The 21,945-nt window shown below is 38.4% G+C and overlaps 1 protein-coding gene across 9 annotated transcripts in view; it reads left to right on the top strand.

The window, feature by feature from the left end:
• ARHGEF10 (Rho guanine nucleotide exchange factor 10) overlaps positions 1 to 21,945 on the top strand; it is a 112,850-nt gene that overhangs the window by 57,217 nt on the left and 33,688 nt on the right. For all 9 annotated transcript variants that reach the window (XR_008436216.1, XM_053973126.1, XM_053973130.1 and 6 more), the window contains 4 exons: positions 2,187 to 2,332; positions 4,629 to 4,804; positions 19,926 to 20,041; positions 21,677 to 21,804. Coding sequence is in view for 8 of the 9 variants with exons in the window: in XM_053973126.1 (XP_053829101.1) it covers positions 2,187 to 2,332; positions 4,629 to 4,804; positions 19,926 to 20,041; positions 21,677 to 21,804 (566 nt within the window). In the remaining variant the exon portion in view is untranslated. The remainder of the gene's footprint in view (positions 1 to 2,186; positions 2,333 to 4,628; positions 4,805 to 19,925; positions 20,042 to 21,676; positions 21,805 to 21,945) is intronic.

Raw genomic sequence — 21,945 nt, 5'->3', positions numbered from 1 at the left:
GGTAACCACATGGGGTCACTCTAGTGGTAGATGTGAGATGTGACCTGCCTCTGGGACTGAACAGGCTCACCACTGTGTGCTGGAATAGGCAACACACTGAACTTGCCTCAGCAGTATTGGTGTTCAGTGGCAGTGTAGGAAATAATAATATATAGTAAAATCTCATGTATGTGTTCTGCATGGAAAAACTCAACTTTTCATTTATCTTAGAAGTGAGGAATTGCTCCTGTGTAAAGAAAGGGACTGTGTCCTTCTACAGCAGTGCTTCCAACTATGAAGCATTTCAAGATGTGCTATTGAATGGCTCCAACATTCTTCTTTTACGGAAAGTCTCAGTCTATTTCATTCATATATTTGCACTGTATAATAGAAATGTCTGAAAACAGCTCTAGAAGAAATTCAGTAAGAAGGAAGGAGCAATCTTTTATTTGGGTTTATTAGTAGCTATCTATACTGTGAATATATGTATGCTTTTTTATTTGTAACATAAATGATTCCTTCTTTCCCATGTAGTGGGGCATAGATGCTTCAATTACTGCTTTTGTGAAGGTTCAGGTTATTAGTGGGGATGTGCTGAAGGAATTGGGTTATTTTTGGAGATACAAAAAAAGCACATCTTTTAGGAAGGCAATAGTCAACCAGAATATACTTGTTTAAGCTATTTACCAGGAATGGAATACTGAAATTATTTTCATACTGGAACAGTATTTCCATTCTAAGTGCATTGGAAGATGGATTCAGACATTTTACTTTCTTTTTTAGTTGTCATAATCCTGCTTCATGAAGCAGCTATTACTCATCTGCAAATAGTTCCAAGACACAGAATGTGCTTTTGAAGAGGTGGCCGGGTTACCGTTTGTCAGTTGATGGTGATTGCAAGATTTTGTGTGTTATGCAGTGGGGAATTCATTCATACGTGGGCTGTCACTCCAAATCTCGCAGGGTCCCACAGGCCTTTTGTGTTAATATTACAGAATCAGCTGAGTTGGAAGGGACCCACGTGGATCGTGGAGTCCAACTCCTGCCTCTGCACAAGACCAGTCCTGAGAGTCAAACCAAGTGCTTGAGAATATTGTCTAAATGCTTCTTGAACTGTGTCAGGCTTGGGGCTTTGAACACTACCCCGGGGAGCCTGTTCCAGTGCCCAAAAACCCTTTGGGTGAAGAACCCTCCCCTCACGAGGAAGCTGTAGACTGCAGAGAGGTCTCCCCTCTGTCTCCTCCTCTCCAGACTGAACAGACCAAGTGACCTCAGTCACTCCTCATACAGCTTCCCCTCAAGGCCTTTCCTTGAGGCATCCTTGAAGCCATCCTTTGGACACTCTCTAATAGCTCAATATCTTTCGTACATTGCGGCACCCAAAACTGCACACAATATTCAGGTGAGGCCAGTGCAGAGCAGAGTGGGACAATCCCCTCCCTTGCCTGGGTGGTAATGCTGGGCCTGATGCACCCCAGGACATGGTTGGCCCTCCTGGGCCTGTATATTGGCATATACAGTTTTGGAACAATGCTAGCCAGGGTGAAATAGATGGTGAAAGAGGTGTTTGAGTAGCAAATTAGTGAGTTATGGACCATTTTATTCTGTTGGACACTATGGAGATGTGTTTGACATGTAAGGGATTGGTTCACGCTTGCAACACAGTGGCTGATCCTCAGCCCTTGAAGGCAAATGTCACTTGCAATTTACATGCCAAGAATCTCTTGGACATGTCATCTTTCCACAGTCTGTGACACCCTGCCAGCTGCACTCCTCAGCTGTGTGAGCCCAGGGGGACAGAGCAGGCTCAGCACACTTCCTCCTCACACTCTGGCCTCCCACTCTGGGCAGCTGGAATCATGTGTAGGTCTTCAGTGGACTATGAAAGGAGACTAAGGAAGGAAATCACAGAAATTGTGGAAGGAATAATTTTTTTGCCAAGAAACCTTTATCAGTGTGGAAGATTCCCAGAGCAGCCATGGTCTACATTAAGATGCAAAGCCCTTTAAGTCCACATGGATGACAGCAGAAGTTACTGTTTCTCTAAATCAAAAGCAGATTAATAAAGAGACCTAATTCCCTTGGCAAATCCACCTGCAATCCACCTGCTAGGATGGCACGTGACAACCCATTGTTTTTGCTTTTTGTGTGCTGGATGTTGGATGCACTGTGTGTAATATACAATGCTGATTGTTTTCAAAATCCAGCTACTCAGCAGCGGAAACAGATACCTCATACGGACTGATGATATGGTTGAGACAGTTTATAATGACAAAGGAGAAATTATCAAAACCAAAGAACGGCGACTTTTCATGTTAAATGATGTGCTGATGTGTGCAACAGTAAATATTCGGTAAGATTTAACTTATATTTTTTAAATGATCATTTGAACTTCAGGTGCAAAAAGTGACACTTATTGAATTGCTTTTGTATTGTTGTATTTACTGTGGCTAATGGTTTCGAGGAGAAGTCATAATAAATGGATAAATAGCTTTGTTATAGTCCTCCAAATTGCTGGCTGATATTTGGAAGTTCTAGAGTAAATTTGTAAGAAAATTATATCAGTTGGAGATTACAGATACAAATGCTCTGTAGTGTCTTGCTATTGCTGTGTATTAGTGCTTAGTGCAATACAGGCATGCCAGGGTAAGACTTTTTTCTTTTCTTCCTTAAATTCAGACTGTAACATACACAGATTTGTAACTTGACACAATTTGTGAAGCAAATACTGCCCTCTGCAAAACAAACAACCTCAAACAAACAAATAAACGAAACCCATAAAGGTAATGCAGATTGCCAGAACAAACCTGGAACTTGCTAACAAAGTCCCAGATGGGGAAGGGTTGTTATCTCTGAGACCAAACTTTGAACGATTAAAGGTGAAATGCTTTGAAAAAAGCATTTTTTCATAGTTCCTTCTGTGCTTTTGTTGGCTGTAATTATTGCTGTTACTAAATGTCTGTGTGTGCCAAGGTTGTGTTCACATTCATATGTTGCTTCTATCATAAGTTGTTTTATGTAATGGTACATTCTGACAATGAAAATGTGGATTGTTAAAATCTAAAGAACAGCTTTTCTTAAGCATAATATGAGTTGATATCTTAATTCATTACTGAAGTATGAATCCTGTACATACATTTCTAAGTGTGTGATTGCTTGGTCTCATGTCCATGTGAGTGAGAAGTGCCATGAGATAACTATACTTTAGAAAATTAACAAGCTCATGTCAATTATCCTGTGGTCCTTGCCTTTACGAATTCTTTACTTTCTTAGTAACACTTGAATATTGTTTTTAACTATTCATATTTTATGTTCTTTCATACCAGTAAAGTCTTGGATTTTCTGTGTGTATACTTGAAGCAGCAAAGTGCAGTCTGTTTTTGTTTTCCATGTTAAAAGTTCATGATCATGCCAAGTCTCTGACTCTCTGAGGGTCTTTTCCTCTGTAAATGTATCTTCTGCAAGCCATAGAAAATTCTTATGTAACTAGTGGACCCTGGGCACCTGGGACATTTGAGTGTTCCTGGTTTGCAAAAGATAGATATTTTTACAGATGACACAACCATCAGGTCTTTCTTTGCACACAGTGTAGATGACCAGCAGGGGTTGGTGGCCTGACTCTGAAGTAGCAGCAGTTGGATGGGGTGGATGCTATCCCTAGTGACTGAACAACTGTGTCCTGCCTAGTTTTTTTTGTTTCTTCTGAGCTAGGTCAAGAATTTATAAATATTTACTTAAGTTGTGGCAGTTGTGTTCTTTGTTCATACTTGCTTCCTCATTGAAACTAAAGTCTGTGTTGCAGATAGGTAGCTGACTAGCTGAATTTCAGCATTTAGTTCCCATTCTTGATAAATGCATTTTGCTGATTTCTCTCAAGCATTTGACTTCTGGATTTCAGTCATTCTTTCTGTGAAGTAAACATTTTGTGTTCACTTTAACATCTCTTTTGTCCTTTTTAGTAAATGTTTGTTACATATTCTTGAATGGGAATAAGGGAATGAAGGAAACAAAGTAAAATTAGTATTGATGTCATTTCTATTCCTAATGAGCTTCCTCAGTGTGCTCTTTCCTCTGAAATGCCTGTTGTGATACACACTTCTTAAGCAGCAGCTCAGGCAGGATTACTATTGGAAGCCACAGCAGTTGCAGAGGTCTGCTGTACAGAACAGTCTGGGCTGTGGGGCTTGGCAGAAATGTTGGCTTGTCAGCCCTTCAGTTTTCCTTCCTGTTGCCAGCAGTCATTCAAAGGTCCCATCATCTGTACTTCTCTAAACATAGGAGTTAGGGCCCAAAAAGAAGTGTTTCAAAAAATCAGGAAAATGTGGACCAAAGTATAATCCCAAGCACTTGTATTAGGATTTCAGAATGCACATTGATCTTAAAAGATGGTAATTTACATTTTGCTATAGAAATGTAAGGACTGTTGTTGGCAGTCCTGTGGTGTTTGCAGACAAGATTATCTGCACCTGCATGGCTGCTCTTTGCACACTGAGAAAGGTCAGTCACAAAAATCAGCCTGATGCATGTATTTCTTTGAAGTTGTGCACTCTACTCAAGCTGATAAACAGCAGATTTTAGAAGCTAAAATAATAAATAGTATGCCCTGAAACACAGTTGCTCATCACAGCAATAATTTGTGCATCTTCCAGCTCTTCCTATGAAAGCAGTGGCACCATGACAACTGGCCACAGGTATTTATTGAAGTGGAGTGTACCGCTGGGACAAGTGGACGTCATAGAGTATGGCAGCAGTGAAGGCCAAGGAGACAACGGCAGGTTCCCACCCCAACTCTCTGCTGAAAATGTCATCATTAACTGTAAGCCAAGTAAGTGACAGGAGTTACTGACTTTTACAGACTACTTTGTTAAAATCCATATTTGAAATTCATTGAGCTACTGAAAACAAAGGAAAGCATTTTGTCCATGAAGATTTCTGTAACATGAAGAGTAGTAAAGCCTCTTTCTTTGGAAACTGAGAATGCATAAAGTGACAGCCAGGCTCCTGCCTTGCAACATGAATTACTTGTGTTTGTCGTACTTTAGAATTTTATGCATGAATGAGTAAAGAGTTGTAAAGCATGAGAGTGTGCAGACGTGCAAAAATGTGGGTTTGATGTGGTGCGCCAGTGATCTCGTGGTCACTGGATCTGCTTTTGTTCTTTATCCCATATTAGAGCAAAGTTTTTCTCAATAAAGATGACCAAGCCACCTTGTTGCTGTGATTAAATCTGGACGCAAAGTCTGGTTACTGCAGGGTAAACTTTACTCACTTCTCTCAAGCTCATGGTATCTTGCCCTTCAAGCTAGTGCTTCAGAAAAAATCCTTAATGAATGTTTTTGAAACTATATGTTAATAGGTAATTTCCTCCTAACCTCTCTCCAAAAATGACTTCAAGCTCTGAAGTTTACAAATTCTTCTTTGCTCCTTAATCCCCCCTACAAGAATTTTAAGACTTTACTTTTTAGCTAGACTTTCATACATAAGGAGTTATTTTTATATCCTGCTTATTGCCTAAATATTGTAATATTAAATGCATTTAATATCTCTAGATTGTGATTTGATTCCTGTTCGTGGATTATGATTCACATGGATTTCAGTGCTAGTAGCTCTAGGTATTATATCACACTACATTTATTTAATATTGCACCTTTGGCTTCATGAATTTTCTCACAGTTGTGCTATAATGAGGCATAAATGCTAGAGCATCAGTATAAAATTTACTGCCTCCTGCATTCTCCGGGATGGTTCTTGTCAGGTCTTCTTGCTCCTCCTTTTGTAAATAGCTACAGAAATTTTTACAGGCACTTATGTCTTTATTTCAAGGATGACTTAATTCTTGTAATTCCTTTTAAGCAATAATGGACTACTTAGAGAATGAGATTAAAGCCTTTATCTTAAAATTTACCAGCTCCTGTATGCATAACCCTGAAAGGATTATATAAAGAAGTGTATTTCTTAGAATTTGGGATCCCTTTTTTAGGTGAGTGTGAGAGGAACAGATTGTTGAGTATTCCTACTATGATTTTTGTGCCACAGTTTCACAGCTGATAAGACCAAATCCTTACATGTCAGCGTGGTCATATGGGGAAGAAAAGCATGAGGGGAGGAACAAAATCTCCTGACCAAACTTCCTTGAACCTCTTGGCTTTTGAGATTTTTCAGCTTCATCATATTTGGTGACAAAATCACACACACAAAAAAAGAAATGACTTTGTACATCATTTGTAAATCAACCTTTAGGTTAAATGGTACTCTGTAGGTAAAATGTGAGCTGAACTAATTTTTCTCTTGGTAAGCTCTGTTATATTAATTCAGTCTTCTAATAAAAAAGATCAAAAGATAAGAAATAAAAAGGATTTGAAGGATACTGGGTATACTGAAAAAATCCTCCCTTTTGTTTAATCAAACTTTTCTGCCAAATGATCCAGCTAAATTGAATATAAAAAATCATGAAAGAGGATCATCATAGCCTTGTTTTTGCATATACTACTGTGTTTGCACTAGCTGTTACTCTGAATGCAGAACTGTTTGAACTGCCCTTTATAGACAAGTTTGAATACACACTAACACTAATTCTGTTAGTTATTCTGTGGCGTTGTCACCTTAGTTCCAGTTTAAGTTGGCTGCTAAAGATTACAGAAGCTCAGAAAGTACAGCCCTCCTGCAGAGGGACAGACTGGTAAGACTGTGTACAGGTTCAGTGTTGCTTCTTATTCGCACCCACCAAGTTGCTGCATTTTATAGTTGATGACATGGTCTTTAATATTGTAGTATCACATAATTGATAAGTCTACTCTGTGTTTACTACAAATTGCAAAGTGGTAACAGAGAAATACTACCTACTCTGTAGGTAATTCTGTATCTTTGCAGTCATCATAAAGTTATGTCTCCCTCTGTTTTTAAAGTATATGATGAAATCCCAGTGGCCTCGTAGTATGTGGTTTTAATAAAATATAGTGATCAAGAACAGTTTGGGATGCTGCAGGCAAAATCTTGACACATAAAACCATTTCTCAGACCTAATTTTCAGCTTACGTATCCAGTTTCTGGGTACTGAAAAGATACAGAATAATGGTGATTCTGTGTAAAATCATTAAGTAGTAGAGGGATTACCTCTTGCATTTCTGGAAGACTGAGAATAGTTGACTTGTATCTGCCACATGCAAGGTTGAGTACTTGACTCCTGTAAGGTTGGTATTCTGTCATTGCTGCTGTGATTAGTGAGGATTCTTGATAGATTCAGGTTGTGTTCTTGCAAGGATTACTGGTTATTAGTTACATTTCCCTTATCATGGTACTTTCTTCCCCACCAAAATCTTTTCTGTGAGTAGGCAGCTGTCACAATTGTATCTTGCTGTTTATTATTGACTAAATGCAATTGGTGCTTCCAGTTTTCTATGATGTTGCAAGAAAAAGCAGTTTAGTCTAAAGACGCAAACTTTACTTTGGGTGCTGAATTAATAGCTAAATTTGAATTAATCTTGTACAGCCTGTAATATGCTGCTGAAAGGTTGAAAGATTTTATGAGTATGAATAAATAAAGACATGCTTCAGTACTGTTCTAAGATGAAAAGCAAGGGCTGTGTGAACTTGGTTTTCACTTGGCAAAATCATCAGTGGGCAGTTTTCTACCCCATTGACCTTTGTTCAGAAGTCTTTTGTCTCTGGATTCTACAGAAGAACACATCTAGGGGCTGTTTTTTGGTTTTAAGCCATTTGTATTTTGGTAGGGAAAACTGTGTGGCCTGAGGGTGTATGGGGCAAAGCAGGGATATTTTACTTGAGTGTATTCTGCTATACTGCCCTGTCCTTGATGTGCTCTTGCCTTGTTTCTGTTGTTCTCCCCTAGCGCCAACAGTAGACTAAATTCTCATAATTACAAACATGAAGAGGGATTGAAGTCTTAGCTGTTTGGCAGGGTCCTTTATTTGTACGATTCTAATATTTTTTCTCAGTGGAGTGCAATTACAACTTGTGTTTGCTTCCTGCAATCATAACCAGTAAACATTTCACAATCTCAGTCTTCTGGAAAAAACGCATTTCTCTCAGCAAATTAGTCAAAGTCCTGTTTCATGTATTAGAGTTAGTCTTGCTTGAAAGTCTGTATGGCTCTCTGGCATCCCAGACAGACAGCTTTTGTGGAAGCAGTTATTAAATTATGTGTGCCAAAAAGTGTGATGTGTTAATTTTCTCCATAGAACCATGTAAGATGTGAGATAAGAGTTTTTCCCCTGGTAAATCCACGTATTATTTCTGGTAGGCTGTTGCTGTTCTCTTCACCCCAGTTAGTCCATGTGTAGAAGCACAGACACAGTCATAGAATAGAAAAGTTGAATTAATATAGGAAGAGGGGAATGTTTTCAGTGGGAACAGAAATTTGTATATTCTTGGTTTTGATTTACATGCATTGGTAAGAAATTCAGCTCCCTCACCTGGCCGGTGATCCTGTACCTGATGCCTCTCAGGACACAGTTGGACCTCCTGGCTGCCAGAGCACTGCTGACCCATATTCAACTTGCCACTGACAAGGATCCCCAGATTTCTTTCTGTGTGGCTGCTCTCCAGAGTCTGTGCTCAGTCTGTTCATACATCCAGGGATGCCCTGTCCCATGTGCATAATCCAGCACTTGCCTTTGTTGAACTTCCTATGGTTGGTGATTGCCCAGCCCTATAATTTGCCAAGGTTCCTCTGCAGGATCTCTCTGCCTTCAAGGGATTTGACAGCTCCTCCCAATTTAGTGTCATTGGTAAAAGTTCTTATTTTTCCTTGGAGTCATTTATGAAGACGTTGAAAAGAACTAAGCCTAAAATGAAGCCCTGGGAAACCCCAGTAGTGACAGGTCAGCAGTCTGGTGCTACCACCACTATAAACAACCCTTTGTGCCTGACCCGTGACCCAGTTTCTCACCCATCACATGATGTGTTTATCCACAATGTGTGCATAATGTGTTTATCAAACAATGTGTGCTGGACATTTTGAGGCCTGTGAGAAGCCTCAGATCAATAGCTTTACTGAAATCCACAGTTCACATCAACTGGCTTCCCCATATCAACTACCTGAGTTACTTTTTCATAAAAGGAAATTAAGTTTCTTAAACAGGACTTCAACTTCATGAACTTGTTTTGGCTGGGGCCAATGACTTCGTTGCCTTTCAGGTGTTTTTCACTAGCTCCAGAATAACCCTTGTAACTTTACCAGACACTGAAGTGAGACTACAGGCATGTAGTTACCACAGTCATCCTTCTTGCCTTGGGACAATATTGTCAGGTTCCAGTTGACTGGGACCTCTTCAGATTCCCTATTGGGTTGAATATGTGGAAAGAGGGCATCAAGAAAGTTCAACACTACCTGTACTTTTACAATAAAGGATGGATGAAAGCACAGTGAATACAACTTGTTTTTAATATGTCATTGATATGAAATATTATAAATACTTTCAAAACATACAAATAATATAGTCAAAGGGCAAATTTGTAACTTCTTACCAAAATATTCAGTATTACCCCTCTAGAAGAATCAGAAGATAACCTTTCCTTGCAATTCATCCACGTGTACATAAAATCACTGCAAATATGTGTATTTCACTGCCTTTTAATTGGGAATATAGGAATGGAAGTCAAATATACTGGCCAGAGTTTCATTTTCTCAGACTTCTGGCACATGTTAAGAGTTTGCGGCACTTCATGCAAACTGTCGATGGGTTGGGAATTGTGGTTTGTGCTGAGGCAAATGCTGGTTTGGTGCCACAGCAGCCACCACCAGTTGCCTGTTCTTGGGTTCCCAAGAATGAAAAGGGTGAGTGAGAAGTTTCTCACAGGGCTTTTATTTAAGAAGACCAGACTAGAGAGACTCTGTAGAACCAAAGGGTTCTACACCCAGACATGGCTAGGCATCCTGCCATGTCTGGATGGGAAACCAGTGTCTGGCAGCAGTGTTCTGCTCTGATCACGTTGATTAAAAGACATAGACAGCATAGACAGTTACTTAAGCAAAGAAACATCAATTTGAGCAAAATGTCTAAAGGCTGAAATGGGAAATGAGCCAGACCCATCTGTATAGTGATGAGCATTGAAGAAAACAATGATGTCAAAAATCAGGTTAGTATTCTTATGGCTGCGTTTTCGTGTAATTTTTTTCTTTCACAAGTTTACAATTTGTAACTGAGACCAAAGCTCAGAACTGCTAAATCACAGCTGTTCCCCTTTCTCATTCAGAGTTCCAGGGATACATTTGTACTCACTTTGTGTAGGCCTCTGAGTGTTGCCAGGGAAACAGGGAGAGATGTATGATGGGCTAATGTGTACTTGTTTCTGTCAATATGTTGCTCAGTGGAATGGCATCTCTTTTCAAAAATGAAGATAGTGCTGCTGTGATAGCCATTGCCATTAAAGCTGGAGTTTTTTTTGCAGGTTTGTCTAATGAGAGATACAGAATTGGGGAAGGAAAAAAAAGTCAGCTTTATGATCCCTCTAAGGCACAGCAATAGTAATACAATATCCAGAGTAAGCAAAACTAATATTAAGTGACATATCAACTCCAGCATTGGTGATAAGATTTTAGAAAGAAAGATGTGGCATGACTTGCTAATTGAACTAGCTTTCATCTCAATGAAATATATAAAGATTAATAATGTAAGGCTTTATTTTAAAGTTAATGTTATTGAAGACAATACTATGCACTAAATGAGATCTAATATGTGTATGAGATTTAATGAATGTGTATGAGATTTAATGAGATTTAATAAATGTAAATTGTCACTGATATATGCAAACAAAAGACCAAAGGGTTTAAATAAATCTAGTGCCGAAAAGCCTGTTCATCTGAGCAAATGGGGTGACATTAAATGGTTGACGTTGTTAAGCAGACATAAGTTTCTATCTAGTGGATTAGGGAAGGATAAATTTAGGTGTTATATGCTTGTCTCACCCATGCAGGATGAGATTCTTCCCTTTGCCTTTTGTATTTTTATAGCGATTATAGGATTTGTCATCCACTTCCTATAAACCTTGTTCTGTGTTGCTAGGGATCTTATCCACATCATGGCACAGAGTAGTAAAATTATTAGAAACCCAGCTGGTGTGTATGAAAGAGGGAGGTGAGCTCCTCACAGTGCCATTTCCACGTGAGTTGTTATAGTCTGGTGGGAGCTCCAGTGTAAACCTCTGGCAGCTCGGCCAGTTTACGACTGCCTGCAGACCTGTCTTGGGACCCCTGCAGTACTTACATTGTTTAAATGCCTTCACACGTGTACTTTCATTGCCTGTTTATATCAGGGCTTGTCTTTTTGCACCCAGTTTCTCCCTCGCCCTTTGTGCCCATGCAGGTGCATCCCAGAGGTCCTGTGTGACCCCTCTCCTTCCTTAGGAGGGCAGGGGCTTCCACGTCCATGCTGTCCTCAGCCTTCCTCTTTGGGCCTTGTGAGAGAAAGGGCCATGACACTTCTTTCCCTTCACTCCCAAGTCTTTGTTTACAGCATTTTTCTTCTTCATGGGGACAGAGCCAGGAACTGCAGTCAGTTCATAGTCCAGGAAGACCCTTGATCATTGTCCCAGCTAGGATGACACTGGGGAGCCAGGCTGTGGGGTCCACTCTAATGAGCAGATCAGGGCTCCAGTGTTTCTCCCTCATGTTCTCTTCTGCTTTAATCTCTGACACAGTGCAGCTGCTTCTGTCAGAAGGAAAAATATTTATGGCCTTTTATATCTGAAATTCCCTGTGCAGTCAGGATTAGCTGGAGCTTAATATAATCTTGAAGCCATGCTCTCAATATTTGAACTACTTCTCACTGTCTCCAAGGCTTTACATTTCCTGGGTGGTTTTGCATTATTTTGCATAATTTTATTCACAAATGGTATAGCACTATGAATTCAATACCTTACTCACTACTTGCAGTTGCAAGCTGTTGATTTTATCTTGCTATTCTTCACGATATGTGAATAAGCAGGTTTTTTTGTGGTTAGATGGTAATTTTTATGCAACCTATTTCTTCAATGTTGGATCTGGTACAATGAGAAGGACAGGTCTCAGCATTCATGTAATTACCAGTAGATACCTCAACTGACAGTGAGGTAAAGTATGTTAAAAATACTTTGTCAGAGTTGAGATTTGTGAGGTTTGTTTCCCAGCTCTACTCTGTGTACTGGCTATTGCATGGTATTTGGTTCTGTGATTAGGACCCAAAGAACTCCCGTCTTGCATGGCAGTGAGAATAGTTAATTTAATATATTAGTTTGAGAGACTCAGATTATAAATTTCAATAATTAAGAACATAATTTATGTTTGGATACTTAGATGATTAAAGTATGATTAAACTGAACAGTGTAATTTCATGTTTATGATAAAGCTCTTCATGGTGGTTGATGATTGGAGAGTCCTGACTATATCCTGTCTACTTGCTTACACCATGTCAGAACTGAATAGTTTACATTCTAGTAAGCTTGAGGGGTTTGTTGCTCGTCACCTAATACTGTGTGTATGCTTGTGCTGCTTCTTTCCATGCTAGGTTACTAAGCCTAAATAAGGGCTGTACTGCAAAGATATGTGTGAGTAGCTGCACGTATCAGCTTTTCATTGATGGCTGCCAACTAAACTCTTGTTCTCTGACATCATTCCTAACTTCCCATTTGTTTAAATTTCCAAACCTGGAGTCTGATGCCACTCAAAGACTTGTGTAGTTTGGACCTGAGAGTGTGGTACAATCTCAGGAGACCTGCAGTTGATTTAAGGTGGCTCAAATTTTTTGGGTGCATGCAACTGTGGATATCATGAGTTGGATTTAGTGTGAAAAAGCAAACCAAGGGAGGGCAGAAAGTCTGGTTTCCTGTGATGAACTTTAAATTGACCCGTGGACTTATTTAGGTCATAAGCCAGGATTTTGGACAACTTTTATTTAATCATTATTTTAGTCAAATTCCAATTGGCTGTTCAAAAACTCTCATAAAGGAGAAACAAGAAAACTGAACCTGCCACGTACTTCTCTGATGCATCTGTAGAAACAGAAACAGCATAAGTGAGCAAGTGAAGACAAAAATATGAGGAGGGTGGTGATGTGGGTGCTGTCAGGGACTTTGCTTGCATAACACAGCATGCAGGAAGTTGGTAGTTCATCATCTAAAAATCTCATCTGCTTTGTTACTGGCTTTAACACTCATACAGAATTTTTGAGGATGATGTATGTCAGAGGTACGGATGTGCCTCTGGTGTATAAGGTGCTTGGATTTGTCCCATTCTGTGCAAGATAAAGTTTAAGTACAGAAGGGGGCCCTCATCACCAGCCTTCTAGTGAAAGCTAGGTGTTCTGGGACAAGCGAGTTTGCAAAGGAAAAGGGAATAATATTTTACATAACATCAGTATGAACTGGTAAATGAATTAGTGTTTCTGGTATTTCCAAGATTCACAATCTTTTTGCCAACTCTGTTTATTTGTTGCTGAAATAGGTAGCTTGCATATAAAATGGCACATAAAGATTTCCTTTTCTGTTTGTACTGAGAAAAGTAGTTCCAATAGACCTGTGAAAGGAGAATGTTGTTTCTCACTTTGATAAGTTCTCTTCCACTGAGCAGCTGTAAAGCAATGGTGTGTTTTGCATACCAGTGTATCTATAGGAACAGGATTTAGGACCAAGTATAGGGGAAGAATTCCTCAACTGCAGTGATTGAATCTTGGGCCTTATTAATAGTTTCTGGTTTTGCTTCATTATATTAATTATCAAGGTCTTCAGTGTACAGGAAACTACTTTAGATACAACATTGTGTTTCACAGTCTTCATTCTTGTCCTTTCTTAATGGTGCGCATTATGAATTAAGCAGTGGGATGCTCTCTGCCTATTATTACTTCAGGAAAAAGAATCAACATAACTTTTCTAGGACAATCAAAGCCAAATTCAAAGAATTGAATAGTTCTGTCTACACTTAAATGGTTTTAAATATATTACTGCTGCATCACCATAGTTTAACACTAATAGGTTAACAGTCTCACGATATCTGTCTGGTTTATTATGAACTGATCAAGAATTCATCTAGTATCATGATACTTTGCTTTCCAGAAGACTGTACAAGCTTCTCAGGTTTAAATATAGTTTAACTGTTGTGTAAGGGGCTGTTTTTTTATTATTTGTTCCAAGTGTGTGATCCTATAGAAGTACCAGTTTGATATGCCTTTCTCAGACACATCAGCTTTTAAAGTTACCTCCCACATATGTAACTTCTTCCCCCATCCCAGGTGATTTTTATGCTCTATATGAGGATTGAAACTTTCCCAAATCTCTTCCTTTTATAACATTTGACGTTTCAGTGTGCTGCCTGGATGCACACAGATGGCTCAGTGGGAGGAAGCAATACAAATGTGCTCAGCTTGGAAGGCCAGATTGCAAATGGCAAGTTAGATTTGGGATATACCAACCTCTCAGAGTGGTCTTCAGATCTGGCATGTTCTTCAAGCGTATCATTAATTTTGTGTTACCCCTCATTAACACTAGAATGGTAGTCAGGAAAAGAGCCTTTCTCAAATTCAGTTATGTTTTTTTTTTTGCATTTGAGCATTCATGGTCTTCCATTCTGTGCAACACTACCCTGACTTCAGGGCTATGTGTCTCTCAGAAGCAAAGTAATCTTTATAAGGACCTTGAATTTTCATGATGCAGTGGTTTTCACTTCATTTCAATGTAGCTTTTCCAAAAGCAATTTATATTGATGTATTGTGGTTCTGAACTATGTGGAGAAAAGGTCATTACTATGATTATACTCAAGGCAGATGTTGTCTATATTAGTTACTTTGGAGTAAAAGAGACACCCATCAGTCTGACTATTATAAACAGTATTTCATTTCAACATGATGGACAGTACAGAAATGTTTGCAAAAATAGTTGCAATATTGGAAGTGTATTGACTGAGGCTTTTATTTTATTTGTGTGACATTTGGATTTATATAAGAGTATTACTTGAAGAAAATCCTTCTAATTGGGAATAAACAGGAGTTTAGTATGGGATGGGACCAGCTGAGCCATTATGTTTGCTTGCCCAGCAATAGATGTTCAAATTATGGGTGATTGCATCTACTCTGTCTTTAGCAGCATAAATCTGTGATAGAATAGTAATTCATAAATGGGAATCAGAACACACAGCAAGAGCTTGTAGAAAATATTTACGGGTAACAAATCACCATAGAAAATAAATGTGTCCCTTTGTAATTCTTAGAAAGGAAGAATAGGGTGTGATCAGTTCAGGATTATGATAACCAATATGCTTGAAGTGGCCATGGAAATTAAAAATTTAGGGAAACCGGATGAACGACAATCCCAAGGGAGCAGCTGCTGTACCAGCACCTATTCTCCCTGCTGTTGTGCAGGGAGAGAGCTGTGGCTGATCCCCAGCATTGCAGCCCTCTGCCAGAGGTGGGAATCCTCCCCTCTGCCCAGGCACTAGCACATGGACACTTCTCTAGCATGTGTATATTTATTCACAACCTTCCCAATTCTACTTTTGCCTGAACCAAGTTAAACTGACTTTAACCACACCCAGGGAATTTCCTGCAGGCTTTGAAAATGCCTGGGTATAAATCACCAAGAATTGCTTCTGTTTCAATTATAAAAATTGCTTAATACCAGGCAAAATTGATGAATTTGAAGCTGTGGTGCTGAGAACAATAACTGGGAAACAAGCAGGTAAAGTAAATGTTTGGTATTATACTCAAATGTATCTTGGTCTAAGAAGAAATTGTTATAAAAAGCAAATATTCTCCCCAGTTTTACATAGCAGCAAAATCAATTTAAACTTTAACCTCCTTTCTTCCCTCTAAACCAAGCTGTGGTTATGTTTTCTTTTTTAACCTTGAGTGTATTTCATTTTAATGCTGAGCAAGGAATTGGGTATCTTGCAAGAATTACTGGTTGTTGGCAGTAAACTTGCCTGTTGCAGGGAGGCACAAATTCCTCTGGCAAAATCTTAGCAACAAAGGAGTTGGTGAAAAAGATTCTTGCTAGATTACATGTGGCCAAGATTTCACCCTTGATCTGTAGGTGGAATGCAAAAAAGTTGCCTTTGAAGCCACATATGTGGTTATTGGTTACAGCATACTGCCTTCTCTCCTGCCCAGGCACACTCTGTAGCATGTAGAATGTGTAGAGCTGGGGAGATCCTTCTCTAAAACCATGAAGGGCTTTTTTCCCCATAGGAAAAATAAGTTGTTTGAGAGCTTGATAATTAACAAGAGTGGCTTGGAAAGAGAAGGAAATGTCTTTATCATTTGTGAAGCATTTCATAGTATGAAAGAAACCGACCATGTATCTGCTTTGGAGTGAAGCCAAGAGTTTTTCAGTGCACTCTCTATGGATAAAAGGAGTGAACACCCACCAAAATAGCCAGCAGTTGAATGGTCAGGGAACATGTGTGGGCTGAAGCAGCCAGTCTGTGGCTGTGAACTGAGAAACATCTGATGAACAGAGTAGTGTTCTCCCCCACCTCCTCCACTCAAGAAAAACCCTCCATCAGACAATTCTCAGGATCAGCTGGTAGCCAGTGTTTGGTTAACCGCTGAGAAGCCAGTTCTATTTTAAAGGACACTGTGAGTAACCCTTGCAGGACCCAGTTCAGAGATAAAGTTTCTATAACTTGCAGCTATTATCCAGACTCAATCCAAGTGATCACTTTTTGGAGAACTTGCTTCTGATGAATCTACATCATTGTTGATTTCTGAAGCCTTATTTTTTCTGTGTCAGTTTGTGCCCATTAGGGACCTCGCTGAAAGGCTGATAATAGTGGTGCCTATAATCCTTGACTATTAAAATGTATTCTTAACTTGGCCGCTTCTCTTTTCTAGAACATCAGAGAATGGAAGCAGGCTCTCATTAATTATTTACTATTTTGATTTTGTGCTTGCTTTCCTGTATTAAGAATGTGATCTTTTAATGAATGAGCCTAAAATTACTTTTATTTGGTTTTTCTATGTGACAGCCTTTCAGATGCCAGGTTAGTTTATTTGCTTTGACATTCATATTGCATCCTTTTTATCTTGACTTATTAATAGCTTATAAAATATGCATTAAGCAGACAAAAGAGACTTAGGTGACAATTACTGAATGAAATTCAAGATTTATGCCTTATTTCCAAGGCTGGAACAAAGATACTTGTAAGATTATTTGAAGCTTCAAGAAGAGGATTATCAGGCATGGTGGATATGTATGTACTGCCCAGGGCAAGCCCATCTGTGTAGGAAATTAAAGCTTGCTTTATGGCCTCAGTTGAAGACTATGGCATAAAGTCCTGCAGCATCTAGGACTTGCCTGGATGCTGCTTGTTATATGTTGCATTAATATCTGTTCTCCAAACAATAATGAACAAAATGTCTGCTAACTGTCTTTATCAAGCTACAAAGTGTGACCCTGGCTTTTATAATTTAAGAATAATGTAATTTGCTTGGGTGAAAATATCTGTCCTATACAAGTGAAGCCTCACAGACTCAGCTTTTCACAGCCTGATTGTTCTAAGTTTTCTCTTGGTTCAAACCCACAAAGCTAAATTTCAAAAAGACTTGAAGTAATTTTTTCACTGCAGCTGTTTGGTTTGTTTAGTAGTAGAGTTTGTAAATGACAGGTGACTGGACTTCTGCCAAAAACTCAACTAATCAAACAATTATTTCTGTTTGGTGTAAATTTTTTTTTTTTTTTTTTTTTTTTTTTTTTTTTTTTTTTTTTTTTTTTTTTTTTTGCGGAAGTTATCTTTTCGTTAGAGAAACTTGGAGCAAGAATGATGTAATTCGTGTTGTTCACAGTGCCAGACACACTGTCATGGCTTTTAGCTAGATTTCACCAGATTGCCTGTTGATACTGATCTGCGCCTTTCTTTGCAAGTAACCCCATAAAAATCAACAATTTGATGCATCTAGGAACTAGTGATTCTGGTACTTAACAAATTACAGTTATTGTGGATGTTAGCAAGAAAAAAGATGTAAGCTATCAGAAGATAGATACAAGGAGAGAAGAGAGATTTTTCAAGTATTTGGGTTGAAGAAAGTGAAAATGCAGCTTAATGAAAGTATGGAGTCTGCAGTTCAAGAAAAGTGTTTAATTTTTTTTTTTTTTTTGAAACAACTGCAAACATACTCAACTGACCATAATTTCCAAATTCTTTTTCTTAGATCTGCTTTGGAGTTGTTTCTTTTCATGGTGTACAATAAATGTAATTATCTTTTCTTACAGACTAATCTGGTTTTCAGGGCAAGAAAGGCTAGATTGTTTTTTTAATTAGCATTCAGAGCAGGCAAAGAAGAGGATAATAATCACATCTATTATCTGGATGGGTAAACAGTAGTAAAAGGCAGTCATTCCCTGTCTGGTGCTCAAGTGCAATGCACAGAAATAATTTCATTGATCCAATTTACCAGAAGATTTAAGGGCCAGATAATAATTTGGAATTTTATGGCAATGTGTAATATTTTAGGTTTATGTTGCATTTTCCTGCAGTGAAATGGAGAACTCAGAAATAAAGTAGCCATTAATATTTTCTTTGAGCCTTGAAATGTTATGCTTTTCAGGATTTAAGGCAGACTTCCAGCTTAATATAATGAATTGCATTAAAGAAGCACATTGTGATGGCCTCTATTTGTATATTGCCTCCAAACAGGAAAATGTCTTTAGAAAATAGTTATTTTGATACCTAACTAAAAAAATACTAATGATTTAAGTAGCATTGTTTCATGCATGCTTATTTTTCATATTTATTCTGACTTAGGCTACTTGGACAGCTTTGTGTTTGGTTTGAGTTTTGTACCCTGGCCCTGCAGCAGGCTGGGGGGAGCAGAGGCACCAGCGGTGTGTGTAGCAGCTGAGCTGTGCCCAGCACCCTCTGCCCTGCAGCCAGAGCAGGTGGCACAGCTCATGCCCGTGCTCCTCAGCTGTCTGCAGAGCCAGTAGCCAGCACTGTATTCAGATCCTGTTCTTGCCAACACAGCAGTGAAATCCGTCTGATCCAGGGGCGTTTGCTGCCCACAGACTGGCTTCCCTGTGCTAGGGATGAAGGATCCCTAGTTTGGATACTACACTGTGTGAGCTAAAGAATCTTCGGGAGTTTCCTAGCACGATAATCCAGTCCTGTTCCTGTCATTCAGCCAGAGGGAAACATGCTGACTCTGTATGAGTCAGGGTGGGTTTTTTTATGGGACAGTGAGTGTTGTTTCCAAAGGAATTACATAACCATTCCACTCCTAGCATCATGATAGTCAGAGGATATTAGCAGGGGTTTGCAAGCTTTATGCATTTAAATGGACACCTTATCCTAGTAATTAGTGTGTTTTTCTGAGTTATTGTTCCTTTATAAGCCCTTTTACTTGTTGATTATTAGCATAAAATATTTCTGCTGCTATTCAGATTTGCTGCTGATTTTAGAACAGATCCTTTTCTGATTTAAGCATGATTGCAGTAGAATTTCAAGTGATTCAGTGAAATTGCAGGCTTGTGTTAGAGTTAGGATATAGATATATGATCCAGAACTGTCTCACGATCAATAAAGCAAATTTTGAATTTTAAACCATCATAGCAAAAGCTACAGATAAATGTTTTTGCTTGTCATGTAACCAAAAACAACCTCCAGGAAATATTTGCATTAATGTGTTACAGCAAGTCTGATGTTTGGTGCTAAACAAAACTTCCATGGCAGCAAGAGATTTTGGGACAGGTGAAGCTTTGATATTTGTTACAATTCTAGTGTGGGATATTAAAACTGCAGATAGTGCTCTCCATAATAACTAGATGAACAACTTGAACCTTGTTTGTAGCTAAAAATGCAATAAGATGGTGTAAAAGCCAATGGTAATGCCTGTACGTGCAAAGAAATAAAGCACTCTGATTTTATGATGTAATATATGCTTATATTGTCTTTGTGATGCTTTCCTTGTTCAACTGAAAATTGCATATTTTTGTTATGTATAACCTTATGCTTTTATTCATTTCAGACAAGCTCTATATGGGGCCAGGGCAACTGTACCATGATCTTCAGAACCTTTTACATGACTTGAATGTACTTGGTCAAATTAGCCAATTAATAAGCAGCCTTAAAGGAAACTATCAGGTAATAAACAAAGCTGGATTTATTTTTCAAGTCTGTTCTTGTAAAGTTGTATAATTGCCTCTCCCTAGGGTTTGTGCAAAGCATTCTTTAGTTCTCTCTGCAAAAAGTGGGATAATTTTTACCACTAGTATTACCTCTAGTTAACAGCATTTACTTTTAACTGTTAGGTGTTATAAATAGATTACAGCTGTTCTTTTAATCTTGCTTTTCTTTATGGTTTTTAAGTGTAGGTGGGTACTACATGTGTCTTCGTTTGTTCAGTAGCTGATAAGCTTATATGGAAACAGAATTACATTTTGATGTTAAGAAATTGGATTCTTGCAGTTAGACACGGTAGTAGGAGGATGGTTGTTTGGAGGAAGCTCTTGATCCCCATCCAAGCTTATAATCCTGGCTTTTTGGGGGAAACTGTATTTAAAATTGAGTATAAATCACAAAAATATAAAAGGATTTTCAGAAGAAGTTTGAAACTATTTTGCTTTAGCTTTGTTCACATCTCTTTGATTTAGCTTATATTCTGGCAAACAAATATTGTACTTAACACCAAATGAAGTCTTGAGACTTTTTTGCATGACAATTACTTTTTTGCATGTTTGTTTTATACATTTTATACATGGTTATGTGTAGTTTTTAACTCCTACCTGCTACCTCAGCTTGCAAATGTGTGTATATTTATGAATATATGAAAGCTGAGTTTCTCTTGACATATTTTAGCTTCAGAGTGAAGGTGTTAAATAAAACATAGCATTTTGTGAAAATATGTACTCTGAATGAAGTTTATGGAAAGAGTGCTTTTTCCAAAAGCACCAATATTAGAAGGTGAATTTCATCTGCATAATTGGGAATATGTATAGCACAGATATACCATAAGACATTCACCCATCACCATATAAAAAACCTTTCTACCTGCACTGACAGTCAGAGCTAGCTGCACTTTGAAAACTTAAAATTCAGTTATTGTTTCAGGGTAGATGTGTGTAAGATCATTACAAGAATTTAGTTGAGGAATGAAGTTAGCTTCTTGATATTTGAAAAACAAGTTGTCATAGAATTCTGATGGTGGAAAGTGTGTATACTTCTGTGTACTTGTTAGTCTTCATGCTTTATACAGTCAGCTTTTAGTCTCTGCAACAGAACACTCACCTTGCAGTTATTGTTTCAGCAGCTTGAACACATTTAGTCAACACATCTTTCATGATGGCTCCGTAAACATTTTGACTCAAAGATTTGAACAAAAGCATATTTTCCATATGATTTTTCGATGTTTTCAAAAGATTTTAGTAGCAGAATTTGTGATGCTGGAATAAAGTAAAAGGCTTGTGCATACACTCAATAAAAATCCACATGTTTTAATTTGACAAACACTTGAGAATGCCATTTATGCATCATCAAACTGAGCAATGTGAGATTAAATGTTCAGATGAAATATATTAGAAAATATTTTCCAATATGTTTATTAGAAACACAGATATTTCTAAACTGTGTTTACAGTTATGGCTAAATTATCCATGATGGAAATGTGGTATAATTGAAGGCCATGTGTCATTGTTTCCTATATGCAGGAATCACCTTATTATCCTGTATGCAACGGGCTGGTTGGCTGGTGTTGAATCTTGTTTTTTTTTAATTTTTCAGAACTTAAACCCATCTGTAGCCCATGACTGGACTTCAGGTTTACAAAAACTGATTTTGAAAAAAGAAGATGAAATCAGAGCAGCAGATCGCTGTAGAATTCAGCTGCAACTCCCAGGAAAACAGGACAAGTCAGTAGAAATCTTGATTACAAAACTTTCTAAATTGGTTTATGTATATATGTACGAGTGCGGGTTTGGGAATCTGTAGCTCTTCCCTCCCTTCTGTCTCCATAGTAAGCCCCTGAGTTTTGCTCTTACACCATAATTCTG

This window comes from Vidua macroura, chromosome 3 (assembly GCF_024509145.1).
Source record: "Vidua macroura isolate BioBank_ID:100142 chromosome 3, ASM2450914v1, whole genome shotgun sequence".
NCBI classification, from domain to species: domain Eukaryota; kingdom Metazoa; phylum Chordata; class Aves; order Passeriformes; family Viduidae; genus Vidua; species Vidua macroura.
This window is presented reverse-complemented; position numbering and strand designations above follow the sequence as displayed.